Below are 18,728 nucleotides of genomic sequence, written 5' to 3'. Positions count from 1 at the left end.
CATACACTTGTATGTTGATAAAAATAAAGGCATCTTTAGATGTAGTTACAACTTTTCTTACAGTAATACACATTTTTATCACTTTTCTATCGTTATAGGAAACGAGCCCAATAGCAAATTATGGTCCATTTCCCAAAAAGTTTACCAATACCAGAAATAGAATTTCAAGCTGTTGAAGTGATACCTTTTCTGAAACAATTAAGAAATCACATAAAAATCATATGTCTTTAGTTTCATTTTTTTGTAAAATTGCATCAAAAAGTTCATGTAGAAAACAGTGTTTGTATACACATCATCATGTGATCATATACAAAACAGAAACGTACTACCTTTTAAAATATTTAATACAGAATCTACCTTTGCTTTCAGGAAGCCAAAAGATGTCAATGAGGAACTGGTGAGGTCTATGATACAAGTCCCTGGACCAGTCAATTAGTCTTAAAAAGGTGAGTAATACTAATGTTTTCCCACTTGCATGAATGGAGAGATAAACTCTGAACACTAGTACAGGACAGAAAATCAGAGTTGTCTTTCTTTGAGTTTGCTAAGTGATAAACAAAAAAAATATGGTACAAAATTTAAACCTTTAAATATTATGTTCAATGGTAATCCTGCTATCGAACTTATTACTGTACAATTATTGGTTGACAAATACATGTACAGCAAGTTTTAAATGTATGCATGGTGTATGTACAAGAGGTATATATATAGGTTCCAAGCAAGTTAACTCGTACCACCGAAAACTCGTACCACGTTAACTCGTACCAAAAAAGTTAACTCGTGCCAACATAAACTCATACCACTGGGAAGTCGTACCATTCAGAACTCATACCACTGCAAACTGGTACCATTAAAAATATATTAAAAAATATGAATGTTTAATTTTTTTTTTTTTGTAAACTTAATAAAAAATAAATTTGAAATACTTTAATTAGGTCTTTCCACCTTTCCGTGGAAAGACCTATTGAATTTGTTCTGATTATTATTATTAGGTCTTTCCACTTTTCCGTGGAAAGACCTATAGGTTTTGTTCTGATTATTATTATTATTTTTTTTCTTCCGCCTAATTCTTTTCTTGCGTAATATTGATGTTTCAAAAGATGTCGCTTAGATATTTGGAATATGATATCATATAGTTTATACGCTTTAAATACTGACAATGGCGTAACAAAATACTTAACGTTGTAAGAGTTATCTCCCCAAACACTGTTTTTCTTGTGGCCACTACTCCTTCGCAACCGTAAAAGATTACCACAAAATTATTTTACCAAATTGCTCGTTACATCTTCAGGATTAGAATTTTAATTTTGACCGAAGCTATCCAGAGACTCCATATGAGAGTTATTCCCCCTTATGTATTTGATATAGGTGATATGCGTTTCTAACTGGTAAACCATAAGTGATAGAGACCTAGGGTCTCTTGATTTGAGATCCTTAGTCCAAAAAAATGAAAATAAGGTCAAGGTCAAAGGTCAAGGTCATATTCTAAAATTTGATTTTGGCTTATTTTCACTTATTTTTAAATACCGTATGACATATCGACAAATATTTTTTCCAAAATTGTTAGTTGCGACATGTCCTTACTTGTATATTTTGGTTGAAAGGGTGCGCACACAAGAAATGGGAGTTTTTGTCCATCTTACATTTAGAATTACGCGTAAAGTGGTATTACTCATTAACCAAACATATTAAAGACCTAGGGTCTTTTGATTTAAGGTCCTTGGTTTGTGACCTTGAAATTGAGGTCAAGGTCATAGGTTTATACAACGTTCTAGATTTTGACCTTTGCTTTAAATTCCTATAAATACATCATAAAGCCATAGGAACTAACATTTGAAACTGATTTTTCATATTTCAATATCAAAATAGATCTTTACTAGTGGAAAGACCTACAATTGTTCTCTGAACAATTGGTTTTTAATTATTATTATTTTTTTTTTTTTTCTTCTTCCGCCTAATTTTTTTTCTTGCGTATTATTGATGTTTCAAAAGATGTCGCTTAGATATTTGGAATATGGTATCGTATAGTTTATACGCTTTAAAAATTTACAACTGTGTAACAAAATACTTTACGTTGTAAGAGTTATCTCCCCAAACACTGTTTTTCTTGTGGCCACTACTCCTTCGCAACCGTTAAAGATTACGACAAATTTATTTTACCAAATTGCTCGTTACATCTTCAGGATTAGGATATTCATTTGGACCAAAGCTTTACGGAGACTCCATATGAGAGTTATTCCCCCTTTTCCCTTAAATTAAGTGATATGCATTTCTAAATGGTAAACCATAAGTGATAAAGACATAGGGTCTTTAGATTTGGGGTCCTTGGTCGAAAATAATAAAAATGAGGTCAAGGTCAAAGGTCAAGGTCATATTCTAAATTTTGATTTTGGCTTATTTTCATTTATTTTCAAATACCTTATGACATATCGACAAATAATTTTTCATAAATTGTTAGTTGCGACATGTCCTTACTTGTATATTTTGATTGAAAGGGTGCGCAGACAATAAATAGGAGTTTTTTGCCCATCTTACATTTAGAATTACGCGTAAAGTGATATTACTAATAAACCAAACATATTAAAGACCTTGGGTCTTTTGATTTAAGGTCCTTGGTTTGTGAACTTGAAATTGAGGTCAAGGTCATAGGTTAATATGACGTTCTAGATTTTGACCTTTGCTTTAAATTCATATAAATACATCATACAGCCATAGGAACTAACATTTTAAACTGATTTTTAATATTTCAATATCAAAAAAGATCTTTTCTAGTGGAAAGACCTACAATTGTTCTCTGAACAATTGGTTTTTAATTTTATACTGGATTCTTTCAATGAATAAAATTCCTTTGAGAAACAATAGAAAAGTACCCAAATCTATTCAATGTAACTGATTTGGAATGATTAAAAATTAAATCCAATAGTTATCAGTAAAAGTTTAAAAAAAAGTATTCAAGGGAGACAACAAAGCAAATCTGCCACGGTACATAATGTCTATCCAATAGACAAGGAACATTAGCTACAAATTGCCAGTCATTGTACTTTCAAATTATATACATTTTACAATCTTAAGAGGTATTGAGTGAAATTAAAGTATATATTCAGGGCTCACGCTACCAGGCGACTTGGGCGAAGAAGTCGCCTTCCCGACCGTCACTTCGCTTTCCTTGACCCCCAAAAGCGAAAACAAGTCGCCCTGTTCTTGACGATACTCGCTTTCAGTCGCTTCCGTCATCGGACATTTTCAATTTTTACCAAGTTGATGAAACTTCAATTTTTTATTGATAATTAAAGAAATTCAGACATAAACGATTCATTATCTTTAGGAAAGAGGTTGAAGCATTGTCTTCGCAGTGTGTAGCAGGTTATTTAATAAAAATACAACTTTTTACCACTTCGTTCATTTCCGCAAGTTCCGGTGCTTGTTACTCGAAAACGACATCAACCTAAATTTCAGCGGCAAAATAAATTTGTTACTTCATTTAAACGTGATAAAAGTTGCCTCCAGTAAATGTTTAATCCATTTATTGCATTAAAAACGTCATGTTTCTTTCCAAATAACTTGTCAAACATCGTTTATTTTTGTAAATTTTCTTGCATTCGTCCGCCATTGACCGATTTCTAAACTACGGATTTGAACCGGACCAGCTATGACTGAAATCCGTACTTTTACAATAATTACTACGGACGCACGGATGGAACAGCTGACAGAAGAATATTGATCCCAAAGGGGAAAATTACGCATTCCACACGCATTAAGAGACTTTTGGTTACATCAAATTGATTGGTGTATATAATTCCCTATATTTTTTTATGGATTGTTTCAAACTATTGATTAAAGTTGCTTAACTCTGAGACTATTATACTAATATCAATATATTATGGCCCAGCTTAATAACTTTTATATTTTTTTATGAGAAACACTGAATTTTATACACAAGATAATTTTTAATTAAATTGTAATTGATATATTATAATTTCTTTACATTTTTTAAAATAAAACATTTTTTTTTTAGTGCTAGATATTTAGTTGGTAGTTTCTCACAAGAACCTTAGTAAAACTTAAACAACTTTTAATTTCAAATGTTACTTTAATTGTAATTTTTTTACTCAGATATGAATTGAACAGTATAAAAAGAACATTATTTACATATATGGCCCTTTATACTATTATAAAATCCAAACATTGTAGCACACCGAGCGAATGAGCACTTCTCTTTCAAATCTCACCACTTCTCCCTATCTGTTTCAAAAAGAGAAGTCACTTCTCCCTATAATTCTGAAGTAGTGTGAGCCCTGATATTCATCATTAAACACCATTTAAATGCATTCACATAAGTTGGTACGAGGTAGCAGTGGTACAAGTTTTCATTGGTACAATTTTTTTTTTGTGGTACGAGTTGACGTTGGTACAAGTTTATAATGGTATGGGATAACTATAATTCGTATATAGTATCTTGCTTCTGTTGTGAGGAAACAGTTATCATGGTTATGTTAACATTACAGTTTAATATGGGGTCCTCATTGCTGTATGTGTTTTGGTAATGACTGTTGGTATCATTTAAAAACAAATTCAACCATGTGCATGTCAACAATATGAACAAGTTGGATGGAAAATAACTTTTATGCTTAAATTCATTGTTAAATTGAAGGGTTAATAATTAAAGCAATATTGGTAACAGTGTCAGAAAATATATAATGTATTTATGCCCGCTATACAACAAGAGAAAAGCTCCACTAGCCTCCCTTTTCTTCCTTTTATTAAAGGGCCTTAAATGATTTTTAGATTTGTCATCAAATTTTCCTCTAAAATGGTTCTTTTAAGAAATGCTTATAAAAATCCAGTCTCCTAAAGCTTACTCTTTGAAACTATTTCAATCAGAATTGTTTTTGATTTGTTTGTCTCTTTTTAAGTATAATTGTGGTGTGAAACATGAGACATGTTTTCTTTGTTTGATTTATATTCATACAAAGATGTTAATGTAATTGTTTGATCAATGATCTAACAGTGACACACTGACCACTTCAGCACCAGATACGATGATTGTAAGTTCATGTAGTTAAGAGGGCTTAGTGAAACGGTGGCCAGGACTTTATCTAATATAGAGTTCATACATCATGTACATTTCTGTATCCACAGTGAGAAATATTGAACAGTATTTCAAATTGTGTTACTTACAGAATATTGATTCCAAAACATGGTTTTTATATTTCACAAAATTCCCAGAGCTGTAAGGCATATAAGGAGGAACAATTAATACCATGTCCCAGCATAATATTATATGGTAATACTAATAGATTATCTATTTTTTTTATTTTGTAGAACGAGATGAACTTTATTGATGATGATTTTTTATTGGCACTTGAGCTACAAGAACAATTGGATCGTGATTCATGGCAGCCCTCACAATCAGCATCTAAACCTGGTGCTAACCTGTCTATAGTGGACGAGAGCTGGGAAACAATTGACCCTAATCCTGACATCAGGGAACTCTTCTTACAATTTAATGAAGAATTCTTTTGGGGGAGATTAGCAGGAATAGAAGTGAAATGGAGCCCAAGAATGACCCTGTTAGTACACTTGTGGAATGTTAGTTTGAGAGGGTATTAACCCTGTCTCATATATCAAAGTTCTGTCATACTGCCATGAAAGTATTGTTTTATGTGATTATAATACTGTGGATTCATTATTTTTCGTTAGATACTAATTTTCATGTGATATTAGTGCCATTGAGACAACTCCCCATCCAAGTCCTAATTTGTAAAAGTAAACCATTATAGGTCAAAGTACGGTCTCACATTGAACAGCTAGCTTTAATGTAAAGAGCCCTTAAATGACTAGTGTAAAACCATTCAAACAAAAAACCAACAGTCTTATACACATAATGTCATCTATTTAAAAAACAAGAAACACTTATGAACCACATCAACAAATAACAACCACTGAAACTATTTCATTTAATTGAAAGGCAAAGTCAGATACAATGTATATAGCCTTTATATCCTTACCTAAATTAGATTTGGAATGACATTTACGGTAACCATATTTCTGGTGAGTTGTCATTTGTCAAAGTTATTTTTGTCACTTAGACAGGGGTTCACACAATACTTTTTGGTGATTTTCAACTTCTCTATTTTCTTAATGTTTGTAATGAAGTTATATATTTCAGATGTGCTGGACTTTGTTGTTATGAAAGACGAGGAGGCTTATGTTCTGTTCGACTCAGTTCGCCATTGTTAAAGTTACGACCTCGAAGAGATCTGGTAGAAACACTACTTGTAAGTTTATTATGTAAATTTAAAAAGATATAAAAAAAAAGAAGATGCGGTATGATTGCCAATGAGACAACTCTCCACAAGAGACCAAAATGACCAAGAAATTAACAACTATAGGTCACTTATGTCTAGTTAAAGAAGTAAGCCACAAAATCTGTTTAAATGAGATTTGTTCATGTTGAGTATATCAGTAATACAAATATATATGTGACCTGAGAGATATCTAGCAAAAAAATTAACATTTATGTCACATTTTCAGGATTCAAGGCTGGTGGTTAGGCAGATGGGACAGTGGCCGTGCAATAACTCAAACAAGCTTTGATAAAATCTTTTTAAATTAAGATATGCTCATATTGTTATTTCCTATGACCGTTATGACTGATCCATGAAGATCAAGTTGATTTTCGTAATTTTAGCTTTTATCGTTGTTGAGTTGTAGATCTTTAAACCAAAAACATGGAAACTTAGATTGATTTTGTGCTTTCCATTTCTGAACCCTACAAAAATGTTATTTATTCTTTTTACATGTTTTACTTGATCCCGTTTCAGGGTTGAGATTTGTAAATTTCATTTACATGATTTACTTGATCCCCTTCCAGGGTCGAGATTTGTAAATTTCATTTACATGTTTTACTTGATCCCGTTTCAGGGTCGAGATTTGTAAATTTCATTTACATGATTTACTTGATCCCGTTTCAGGGTCGAGATTTGTAAATTTCATTTACATGTTTTACTTGATCCCGTTTCAGGGTCGAGATTTGTAAATTTCATTTACATGATTTACTTGATCCCGTTTCAGGGTCGAGATTTGTAAATTTCATTTACATGTTTTACTTGATCCCGTTTCAGGGTCGAGATTTGTAAATTTCATTTACATGTTTTACTTGATCCCGTTTCAGGGTCGAGATTTGTAAATTTCATTTACATGTTTTACTTGATCCCGTTTCAGGGTCGAGATTTGTAAATTTCATTTACATGATTTACTTGATCCCGTTTCAGGGTCGAGATTTGTAAATTTCATTTACATGTTTTACTTGATCCCGTTTCAGGGTCGAGATTTGTAAATTTCATTTACATGTTTTACTTGATCCCGTTTCAGGGTCGAGATTTGTAAATTTCATTTACATGATTTACTTGATCCCGTTTCAGGGTCGAGATTTGTAAATTTCATTTACATGTTTTACTTGATCCCGTTTCAGGGTCGAGATTTGTAAATTTCATTTACATGATTTACTTGATCCGTTTCAGGGTCGAGATTTGTAAATTTCATTTACATGCAGGAAAATCCAATTTCCTGTCAATCTTGTTGTTATCGATTTGTTTGTTTATTATAGCACGAGATGATACATGCCTACCTGTTTATTACAGATAATAATAAGGTTAGTTTTGAAATGTAATTTTAGATTATTTCCCAGAAAACTTGATCTCATCATATTTTGAATTGAGTTATTTTGCATTCACTTTGAATCTATATAATTTCTGATCTACTTACAGTCTGACAGTGAATTTTACAAATGTATGTAGGGTTAACATCAAATATATTTAGTAAAATCATGAAAATAGTACAACAAAAAGGTAAATAAATTACACACTGTTAATGGAGATAAATGTTGGTATTTTTATGTATAAATGCTTCATATGATGAAATCATAATCTTTCAGTCAGTTTAATTGAAGTCTGGAGCTGGCATGTCAGTTAACTGCTAGTAGTCTGTTGTTATTTATGTAATATTGTCAGTTTGTTTATTTTCTTTGGTTACATCTTCTGACATCAGACTCAGACTTCTCTTGGACTGAATTTTAATGTGCGTATTGTTATGCGTTTACTTTTCTACATTGACTAGAAGTATAGGGGGAGGGTTGTGATCTCACAAACATGTTTAACCCCGCCGCATTCTTGCACCTGTCCAAAGTCAGGAGCCTCTGGCTTTTGTTAGTCTTGTATTATTTTAATTTTAGTTTCTTGTGTACAATTTGGAAATTAGTATGGCGTTCATTATCACTGAACTAGTATATATTTGTTTAGGGGCCAGCTGAAGGACGCCTCCGGGTGCGGGAATTTCTCGCTACATTGAAGACCTGTTGGTGACCTTCTGCTGTTGTTTTTTCTATGGTTGGGTTGTTGTCTCTTTGGCACATTCCCCATTTCCATTCTCAATTTTATTGTATTGTATTGATTTATTTGTTTACAGGATCATGATGGACATGGACCAGAATTCCATAAACACATGTATAGGATTAATGATGCCACAGGGACTAAAATATCTGTGAGTATAGATATATGTAAGGAGGCCATGTCATCATTTGTAAAAAATAAATAAATTGACAGGGAGTATCATAATTGATAATACCTATAGATAAACAACCATCAATATCAGCACTACATTAATGTTAAATCTGCAAATTTTGGGAAGCTAATTTTTGTTCTTCCATTGGTGGGATTCAAACTCGTGCTATTGGGGTATAGAGACAACACCACCTGCTTTGGGTCCTGTGCTCTAGACCACCTGGCCACCAACTGAACCAAAATTCAGCTTTCAGTGGCCTAGTCTATATATATGTATTGCAGTTGGTATTTTTATGCCCAACCTACAATAGTAGAGGTGCATTATGTTGTCTGGTCCGTGGATCTGTTCGTCCATTTGTCTTACCGTCTGTCCGTCCGTAAGCTGTTTGTCCATCCGTCTGTTCGTCCCACTTCAGGTTAAAGTTTTTGGTCAAGGTTGTTTTTGATGAAGTTGAAGTCTAATCCACTTGAAACCTAGTACACATGTTCCCTATGATATGATCTTACTAATTTTAATGCCAAATTGGAGTTTTTACCCCAATTTCACGGTCCACTGAACATAGAAAATGATAGTCCGAGTGGGCATCAGTGTACTTGGGACACATTCTTGTTTTTCTTTTTGCTTCTATTTCAAAGTTCATAAGAAGGATAAATCAGGGACCTATTATATGCTATTTTTAGCATATGAGCTATAACTGTCATTTGGTGTTTCTTCTGGATAAAGTTATATTTGTAAACTGTAAAAGATTGTCCTACAAATATAAAATGAGAAGATCTGGTATGATTGCCAATGAGAAATTTACCAATGAGATATTTATCAAACAGAGATTAAAGGATAGAGATGCAAGCAAATATAGCTACATGTACAGTACGTCCAAGGAGTTTGTAATCCCAAACTCCATACTCCGATATTTTTCCTGGTGTAACACCAGGAAACTCCGACATCCCTCCCAAAATTCTCGGAGAAATTTGGGAGTATTCCCTCCGACTTCCGCGTAAATCCGCTACCTTTTGTTTATTGTATTAGCGACATCTCTCCCAGTCTGGTGTGACGCGGTGTGACACCAGGTAATTAATTGCCCTAATCCGTCTGATCTATGCCGGCAAGCGACAGTCAAGGTATGTGAGATTTCTAATGTAATTAAACAATTGTATTTCCTGTCTATTGATTATCAGGTTATATCTGATTGCTTGAAACAAATGAAAGATTAAAATAAAAAGCAAAACGTTGTTGTTAATTCTTTCAATTACTCTGTACATTTTAATCAAGTATTTAAACAACTATATTTGATTTTGACTTCCTTTTTTTTTATCAGTAAATAAATATTTAATTCACTAAAAGAGATATAATTGTGCAACAATAAACGGAGACTAACGCTGAATAAATGAGGGCAGTTTAAAGAAAAATTACACGTCTCAAAGTTTTTTATACTACAAGTAAAAAAGAAAATATTCCTTATCTGTTATGCTAATAATTCTACGCCATTTCCATTTTACGATTACAAAATAAAAGTTTTAAAATTCAAAACGTTGTTGTTAATGCTTTCAATTGCATTAAAGTTTTATAAAAAAAAATCTATACTTGATTATGACCTCGTTTTTTATTTATCGGTAATTGATATAACTTACGAAAAGAGACATACTTGCGTGAAAATAAACAGAAACTAACGCTGAAGGTATAAAATGTGAGCAGTGAGTTTAAAGAAAATTACGTGTCTTAAAACTTGTATATGCAAGTAAAAAAGAAAATACTATTCACCATTCGTTATGCTTAATAAGTCTACGGCATTTTCTCTTCACGATTAGCATTACTTTAGGATATAATACATTTCGGCTACAACAGGAATACTTCTATAGCTGCATCAACTCGTCGTTGCATAATATTCATTTACGCACAATGAATGTAAACCTTTGTGTTGTATTTAGAACAGTTATCTTTAAATATTTTTAAAACAATTAATTGCCGTGGGAAGACGACACGCATCTCAGTGATCAACAGTGCATGATTGAACTTGAACTTGACTTCGCTCACAATATTGAATGCTAAAAATAGTGACATCAATTTTGTCCACGAGATTTTTATTTGGCGGGAAATAGTATCATGTAACAGTAAACTCAGGTGACCTTTCTGGATAACCATGGGAAAATTCATGTAATGATTGACATTTGTGTGCGTTAAGATTGAGGCTCTAGAAGGTCCTTTTACAATTGATTAACCGGATTCTAAATTTTATTCCTTTTCTGAATAAACGAACATCAGCCTTTTATTTATAAGTTTCTCAGTCAACAGAGGACATAAACCTGGACATTATTTATACTTCCATAGTCAACACTATACATTAATGGTAGATGAAAACAGGATGCATGTCGTTCAGTTCCTGATGGGCGTTGGTAGAGATCCTCTGTGAAAATGTGTCGATCGTAAAAATCCGATCCACATTTTTTTTTACATATTTCTTTCTTGTACGATATAATTTCATTTTAATATTCTATAGTATAAATTGTTGAAATACTTCTTTTTATATTTCGCCGAGGACTTTTAACGAGCAGTAAAATACGGATTGCGCCAATCCAATTTTATTTTAAATAATAAAAGATCAATAACAGATCATAACAGATAAAAAACACATGATTTTATTTCTTCATATAATTAAATAAGGTTGTGATGATTGTGTTGTGTCTGGGCGGGGAATTATCTCAGTATTTATGAATATAGGGCTGCCACATTGCATACAAAACTATTTGTCACTTTACAGTTTCTTTTTTAAATTCAAATATTTCAAGTTGGTAATCTACCGAGGTAGTGAAACATAATATTTTACATTTCAAAATAAATTGAAAGTAACAGAGTTCACTTGTTGGTCCGATAAATTAACTCTAGGGTTTGATTTAGATTGGACAAATTACCGTAAAAACATCATTTTGTTTTAAGCCAGTTGATATTAATTATATAATATTGAACTATTAATGAACCGGATATTCACTGAGTAGGTCATAAAAGGTTCTAATTGTGGTAAAATCATCTTTGTTGAAACTTTGTTGAAAAAACAAAAATTATGACCTGATCGGACTATAATGAAAATACTAAATAAGTGTTTTATTCGTATTTTTATACGTTTTTACGTTTTATTTAATATGACAATGACATGGGCATATACATACAAGAATAATTATCTTATTTTAAATAAAAATGTCACACTTTTATCTGACAATGAATGGACATTTAAATAACGTATTTTAAAGCACACAGGTGCAATCAAGAGCGATTAAATGTTCAAAGGTAATAAATCTGGCTAATCCGATTATGTTGTCACGCGTCATTAATTTTCGGTTCATCCGATGGGCAATAAACCAATTAACAGCCACGCGGTGTTGGGAGAGAATCTTTGGAGGAAATTGGGAGTAGAATCCGTGATTCGCGGTGTCACACCGCTACACTCGGAAATCGGTGATAAAAGTTTGCGATTACAAACTCTCTGGGCGTACTGTATATAGGTTACTGTTTGACATTCAACAAATAGCTAAAGCGATTCTGTTTAGTAACAAAACTTGAAATGACAAATTATATACATGTAATAATGTAAACCTGATTAATGTGCAAAAACATAGACAACATGTTTATATACAAAATGTGGTAGGTTATACATTAACACCTTTAAGAAGGAGTTTATATGTAGATTGTATATTTCTGTTATGCTTTTTGTTCCTGCCAATTAACAAACACAACTGCCATGGCTAATTATAGAACATCAAGTTAAAGTGAAAGTAAGTGTTTAAAATCTGATTATGCAAAACTGCTCAGAATGTCTAGTTCTATCTAGAGGCCCTTCATGGGGCTGTCCAAGTAATCACACAATCACAAATATTATTAAATATTTTTTTAAACAATATAATCAAATTATCAAAAATGCAGTCCTAGATCATCAAATAATCAAATAATCATGGAATACTTGGTCTGGTAATCATATTTAAAAATAATCACTATAAAACAGCCAAGTAGTTACATAATCAAAAACCGAGTTAGGAGGCTTTACTTAACTTCCCTTAATACAATTAATTACAGGTGTATCATAATTTCCATGACGAGGTGGACCATTTCAGACAACATTGGTGGAGATGTAATGGACCGTGTCAAAATAGAAAACCATACTTTGGTTATGTTAAGCGAGCCATGAACCGAGCTCCATCAGAGAGAGACCCCTGGTGGAAGGACCATAAGAACATGTGTAATGGAACTTATGTTAAGATAAAAGAACCAGAAGGGTATGGGAAAAAGAAGTCAAAAGATAAAAGTGAAAACAAGGAGAAGAAAGAAACAAATAAGGAGAAAAAAGATACAGGTTTGTTCTGATGATTGTTCTGTCAGATAATATAGCTAAACAAAATATAATTTTCAAATACATTCAGTTAACCTCACACACAATGAGTTTAAAAATGAATACCAAATTATGGGTCTCACAAGGGTCTAAGCATGATGTGGGATTTGCCAATTTTTTAAAAGCTTGCCACGTAAAAGTCAAATTATTTTGCATAGAAAAGGATAACAAAGTTGGGCAGGACACAGGAAATTACAAGTGCTAGTATTGCAATATTAAGTAGGTAACAGGATTTTGACAAAACAATAAGCTGGGTTGGGATCAGACCTCCCAAATTGTTTGTGTTCATCTTCTGTTATTTTTTGCTTTAAAACTTTCCTATTTGGTTATAATGGAACCATTTTGAATAGGTTGAAACAGCTTATCAAAAATGGTTCAAATTACAGATCTAAGAAAATCTAACTTATTGGGCTTTTAACATAGGTTTTTGTTCTGAAATTTTTTTGTGCTCATATTAACAGATCTACATTAAAAATCTGGTTGATTGTTCATGTTTTAATTTTCATGAATACAACTGTAATCATTTCAAACTGTAATCATTTCTGTTTATGTTTAAACAAGATATATACATGTAAAATAATTCAAACACATGAATTTTGGTAAACTATACATTAAATACTTCACAGATATTGTAACTTATTTTTAGGGATAATGAAATTTGTAGAAAAGGCAGAAATAAAAAGGCATTAAATTTCAAACTATTTTTTTTCTTCTGAAAATCAGAAATATTTGATTGGCTGATCAGTACACCAACAATTAAAAAAACCCTCATCTGATTCAGAATAAATCATATACAGGAATGTTTTGCAGGACAAAATCACAAATAAATTCCTTCATTTCAGGATAAACTCTTATTTTAATTGGCTCAGATCAATCATAAATCACAAATAGAAAATACTTGTTTAATTATACTTGAACAAGTATGGGGAAAATCGGCAAAAATCTTTGGGGCTTGTTTTTTTATGTGCATTGATTATAATACCCATACCATATATCTAACTTAAAAAGGCCCTGACAAAATTTGAAACAATTCTAATGAGAAAACCAATGGTGTGATTTACATTTATTAAAGTGTACATTTTTGTCTTTAATATTCCTAATCACAAATTTAAAAGAAAATGTGTCAGATGAGGATGTTGGAATTCATGTTATCATATATTTTTTTCAGATTTGGGTAAAGCTGGAAAAAAGGCAACTCCTGATATCAGGTCATTTCTTGGTAAAGGTCAAAGTTTACAATCAGAAGGTTCACAGAAAAAGGTTGTTATTAATGGGGTTTTAACATCAGCTGACAAATCTGGTAAACCATCAATATCAAAGGGAGATATCTATGGTAAACCATCAACATCAAAGGGAGATAACTATGGTCATAACCCCAGTACTTGTAAGTCTTTTGTAAAGAACTCACCCCAAAAAACTAAATCTGTTGTAAAAGACTCACCCAAAAAGACTGTCAAGACAAGTGTTAACGCAATCACAACCTCAGGGAAAATATCAGATAAAGAATTGCTACGTCAGAAAAAATTTGCCGAATTGATGTTATCGGACTCCGATGATGATGATCTTATTCTATGTGATGGGCTGGATACTAGTGAAAAATCTAATAAAAATTTCAGTGCAGGATCAAACTGGAAATATGACAATACAGATGTAAAACAGAAGAATAATCTGAACAATTCTATAAGTGAAAAAAGTTTAGATGAAAGTTATTGTGATTCGAATTCTTCAGCAAATATGGATCATACAGAAAGTATAAAAACAAAGGATTTAATGACTCAGGTGAATTTTGGACAAAACAATGATAAAAGTTTACCAAATTTAAATCCTGACTCAATAAGTCAACTTAATAGAACTTCTTCAGCTTCTTCAGTGGACAGTGAGGTAGCTTCAAAAGTCCGCAGTGTCTGGGCAAATAAACAGTTCGGGTCATCATTGAAAATTTTAAATCCAAAAGCAGACAGTTCTACATTGTTACCTAATAAATCACAAAGCCAGGTTTTAGGAAACAGTCAAAATAATTCTCAAGGTCATTCATCAAGAAACAATAATTTTCAAGGTCATTCATCAGGGAATGGAAATAATACATCTCAAAGTTATCTCTCAGGAAACGGACAAAATAAACCTAAACGACATTCATCTGGAAAGAGATTATCAGGTGATGATATGACTGGTAGCAGGAAGAAACAGAAAATTGATCAGGAATCAAAAATCGATGACGCGTTTAGAAAAATAAACAACAAACAAAATGAGAATAGTGATCCTAGTAATGCTAACTGTCCTGTATGTAATCAATCTGTACCCTCTGTTAATATAAACCAACATTTAGACCAATGTTTAGGGATGAGCTAGTTTTCATATGTACATTTGCGTTTCTACCTCTGGCACTATTAATTACATGATTTAGTGTTATTGTGTATTGTGTACATTCCTGATCTATGAGATTGATGAACATGGGACAAAAATGCAATATATTTTAAATCTGAGTTCTGATTAAGGAGTAACAGTACTGTGTTTGAAGAGTTGTGGTTGTCATTTGCCAATTTGATAGTTACAAATTTGTAATCGAGTGGTTTTCCTGGTTATGTAGAACACAAACATTGACAAATGAAAACACTTCTCCGGTTTCGCATTCGTTTTTATGCCCCACCTACGATAGTAGAGGGGCATTATGTTTTCTGGTCTGTGGCTCCGTTTGTCTGTGCGTCCATCTGTCCGTCAGTCTGTCCGTCCGTCCGTTCAGGTTAAAGTTTTTGGTCAAGGTAGTTTTTGATGAAGCTGAAGTCCAATCAACTTGAAACTTAGTAGACTTGTTGCTTATGATATGATCTTTCTAATTTTAAAGCCAAATTAGACTTTTGACCCCAATTTCACGGTCCACTGAACATAGAAAATGAAAGTGGGAGTTTCAGGTTAAAGTTTTTGGTCCAGGTAGTTTTTGGTGAAGCTGAAGTCCAATCAACTTGAAACTTAGTAAACATGTTTTTTATGATATAATCTTGTTAATTTTGAAGCCAAATTAGACTTTTGACCCCAATTTCACGGTCCACTAAACATAGAAAATGAAAATGGGAGTTTCAGGTTAAAGTTTTTGATCAAGGTAGTTTTTGATAAAATTGAAGTCCAATCAACTTGAAACTTAGTACATATGTTCCCTATAGTATAATCTTTCTAATTTTAATACCAAATTAGATTATTACACAATTTCACGGTCCATGGAACATGGAAAAGGATAGTGCGAGTGGCGCATCCGTGTACTTTGGACACATTCTTGTTTATTTCAATATTGAAAATAATTTTTTACAAAAGACCCTATAATGAATCATAAAAGTTATAAACATTGGTTCAAGAACCTGATAAATGTGTTTATTTGTGTTCTACACATAATCATGATCATGTTTAGTGGGATTAAATTTATTTACTTCAATATACAAAAAGTATTGTGAGGTGGGGTACCCTTTTTCTAGTTCCTTCACAATGCTCACGGTTCTATATTTCTTCAGCCATTTGTATTTCTTTCATGGAATATTTTATTTGAAGTTTTTGCCACAGGTTGTGTTCATTTTAATTATACAAAAAGTATGTTTGAATACTGTCATGACTAGCGGTAGAAGGTTTGTTGATAAAACAAAAAGTATAAATCTTTTGTTTCATTTCTTGTACATTTTTGGAAAGAAATTTTAGTAGTTCATTTAGTTCTAGAACATGTAGAATACAAAATGTAAAAAAATGAGGATTTTACAAATATTTCTGTTTTGTTTGTACAAAATACATTATACCATTTAGTAGATAAAGCAGCTACTTTTTGATGTTATTTGTTTTTATTTATGTCAATATCTATCTAAATCATGTTAACATATCTATATTCTTATGTCATCTGTTTTATTGATTAAAGAGCATGAATAATATAAACAAAAATGTTAACTGATTGTATTGCTGAATGAATAAAAGGGATGAATAAGGAATGTTTTCTTAATACATGTAAAATAACAGGAGATGCAGGTATCCTAACAGAAACAGCAATGGTAAGTAACCATAGTATCCCATATAATTATATTAAGAGGTTGACAATCCAGTCTTCAATATTTGATTTTTTATTTTTTGTTTTGAGATCTAGCTCTTATATTGAAATGTTTCTCAAAGTAAATTATTCAGCAGATTTCTTCATTATGGACATGTTTTGTTTTTCATGTAGATACATGTAGATATATGAAGATGTGGTATGACTGCCAATGAGACAACTGGCTATCCAAGTCACAAATTATAAAAGTAAACCATTATAGGTCAAAGTATTGACTTCAACACATAGTCTTGGCTCACACCAAACAGAGGGCCCCAAAAATGACTGGTGTTAAACCATTCAAACAGAAAAAAACAATGGTCTAATCTGTTATGAAACAAGAAAAACATGTATAAAAGAAACTGCACAAAATATTTCATAGTTTAAAATGTGAACATGCATTGAGCTGATTTTAATATTTTACATTAAACACTTGCAAAACTTGATGTTTCTTTTAATAAGGGGACTTTTGATGCAATCCTTATGCTGTAAATTCTGTTTTAGTTGAAAAAAATGCTATCAAAATAATGGCTTTATATAATAAACTGAAACTTTCACAGATATACACCATGTACACCATTAGCAATGGCATTTTCATTGTTGAAGGCCATACAGTTGCCTATAATTGCTTACATCAACTTCATTCATGGTGGATAGTTGTCTCATTGGCAATCATACCACATCTTTTTATTTCTATTTCATGTATTTATTTAAGTACCTGTCAACCTAAGAATCATAAAGAGGGTGATTCATCTCAAATCATGAATTAATGAATTTTTTGTTTAAAATGATGCAAAACAACAAACATTTGAGTATTTGATCACTGCATACTTTATTTTATACTTTGTTGTCAAGATAAACAAGTTACATAGCAACACATATTTTACTGCTGAAAATAGTAGAAATTTGAAAGTAATTGACTGATGTATACATCAATAAAAAAAAAGTATGAAATGGAATTATTATATTCATGTATCAAAGCATATCTACACTTGAGCAAGTGGATTTTAAGATTTAAAAAAGAAAAGGCATTTAGGAGTTAGAACAAAGATTGATTGGCTGAGACAGCAATGTCAGAGTCAGAATAAAATCCCGTGGGAAGGTGACATACCTTAGTCTTAAATGCATGCATTTTTTTTATTAGTTGTTAGTGGCTCTGAACTATCTGTCCCGCTAATGTCAACTGTGTTTTATGCCCCACCTACGATAGTAGAGGGGCATTATGTTTTCAAGTCTGTGGCTCCGTTCGTCCGTTCGTTCGTCGAACTTCAGGTTAAAGTTTTTGGTCAAGGTAGTTTTTGATGAAACTGAAGTCCAATCAACTTGAAACTTAGTACACTTGTTGCTTATGATATGATCTTTCTAATTTAAAAGCCAAATTAGACTTTTGACCCGAATTTCACGGTCCATTGAACATAGAAAATGAAGGTTAAGTTTTTGGTCAAGGTAGTTTTTGATGAAGCTGAAGTCCAATCAACTTGAAACTTAGTACACTTGTTGCTTATGATATGATCTTTCTAATTTTAAAGCCAAATTAGACTTTTGACCCCAATTTCACGGTCCATTGAACATAGAAAATGAAAGTGGGAGTTTCAGGATAAAGTTTTTGAACATCCAATCAGAGGACGTGTTACATCCAAAATTATTGACAAATGACCTTAGTTAGTTATTATAATGAAACTTTCAACAATTATGCTGATGCGAAGTTACTAACATGTTTTCCCCTTTTTTGAC

At 32.1% G+C, this 18,728-nt stretch overlaps 1 protein-coding gene across 1 annotated transcript; it reads left to right on the top strand.

Annotated features, from left to right (window-relative positions):
• The first annotated feature begins 342 nt into the window (after nt 1-342).
• On the top strand, nt 343-17,091 carry LOC143069523 (uncharacterized). Its single transcript, XM_076244202.1, has 7 exons — nt 343-446; nt 5,323-5,570; nt 6,170-6,278; nt 7,610-7,654; nt 8,467-8,541; nt 12,625-12,901; nt 14,106-17,091. Exons 2-7 carry the CDS (start codon nt 5,329-5,331, stop codon nt 15,284-15,286), a joined length of 1,929 nt encoding a protein of 642 aa, XP_076100317.1. The 5' UTR covers nt 343-446; nt 5,323-5,328; the 3' UTR covers nt 15,287-17,091.
• The last annotated feature ends 1,637 nt before the right edge of the window (nt 17,092-18,728 follow it).

Source organism: Mytilus galloprovincialis, chromosome 3, assembly GCF_965363235.1.
Source record: "Mytilus galloprovincialis chromosome 3, xbMytGall1.hap1.1, whole genome shotgun sequence".
In the NCBI taxonomy this organism is placed as follows: Eukaryota; Metazoa; Mollusca; class Bivalvia; order Mytilida; family Mytilidae; genus Mytilus; species Mytilus galloprovincialis.
This window is presented reverse-complemented; position numbering and strand designations above follow the sequence as displayed.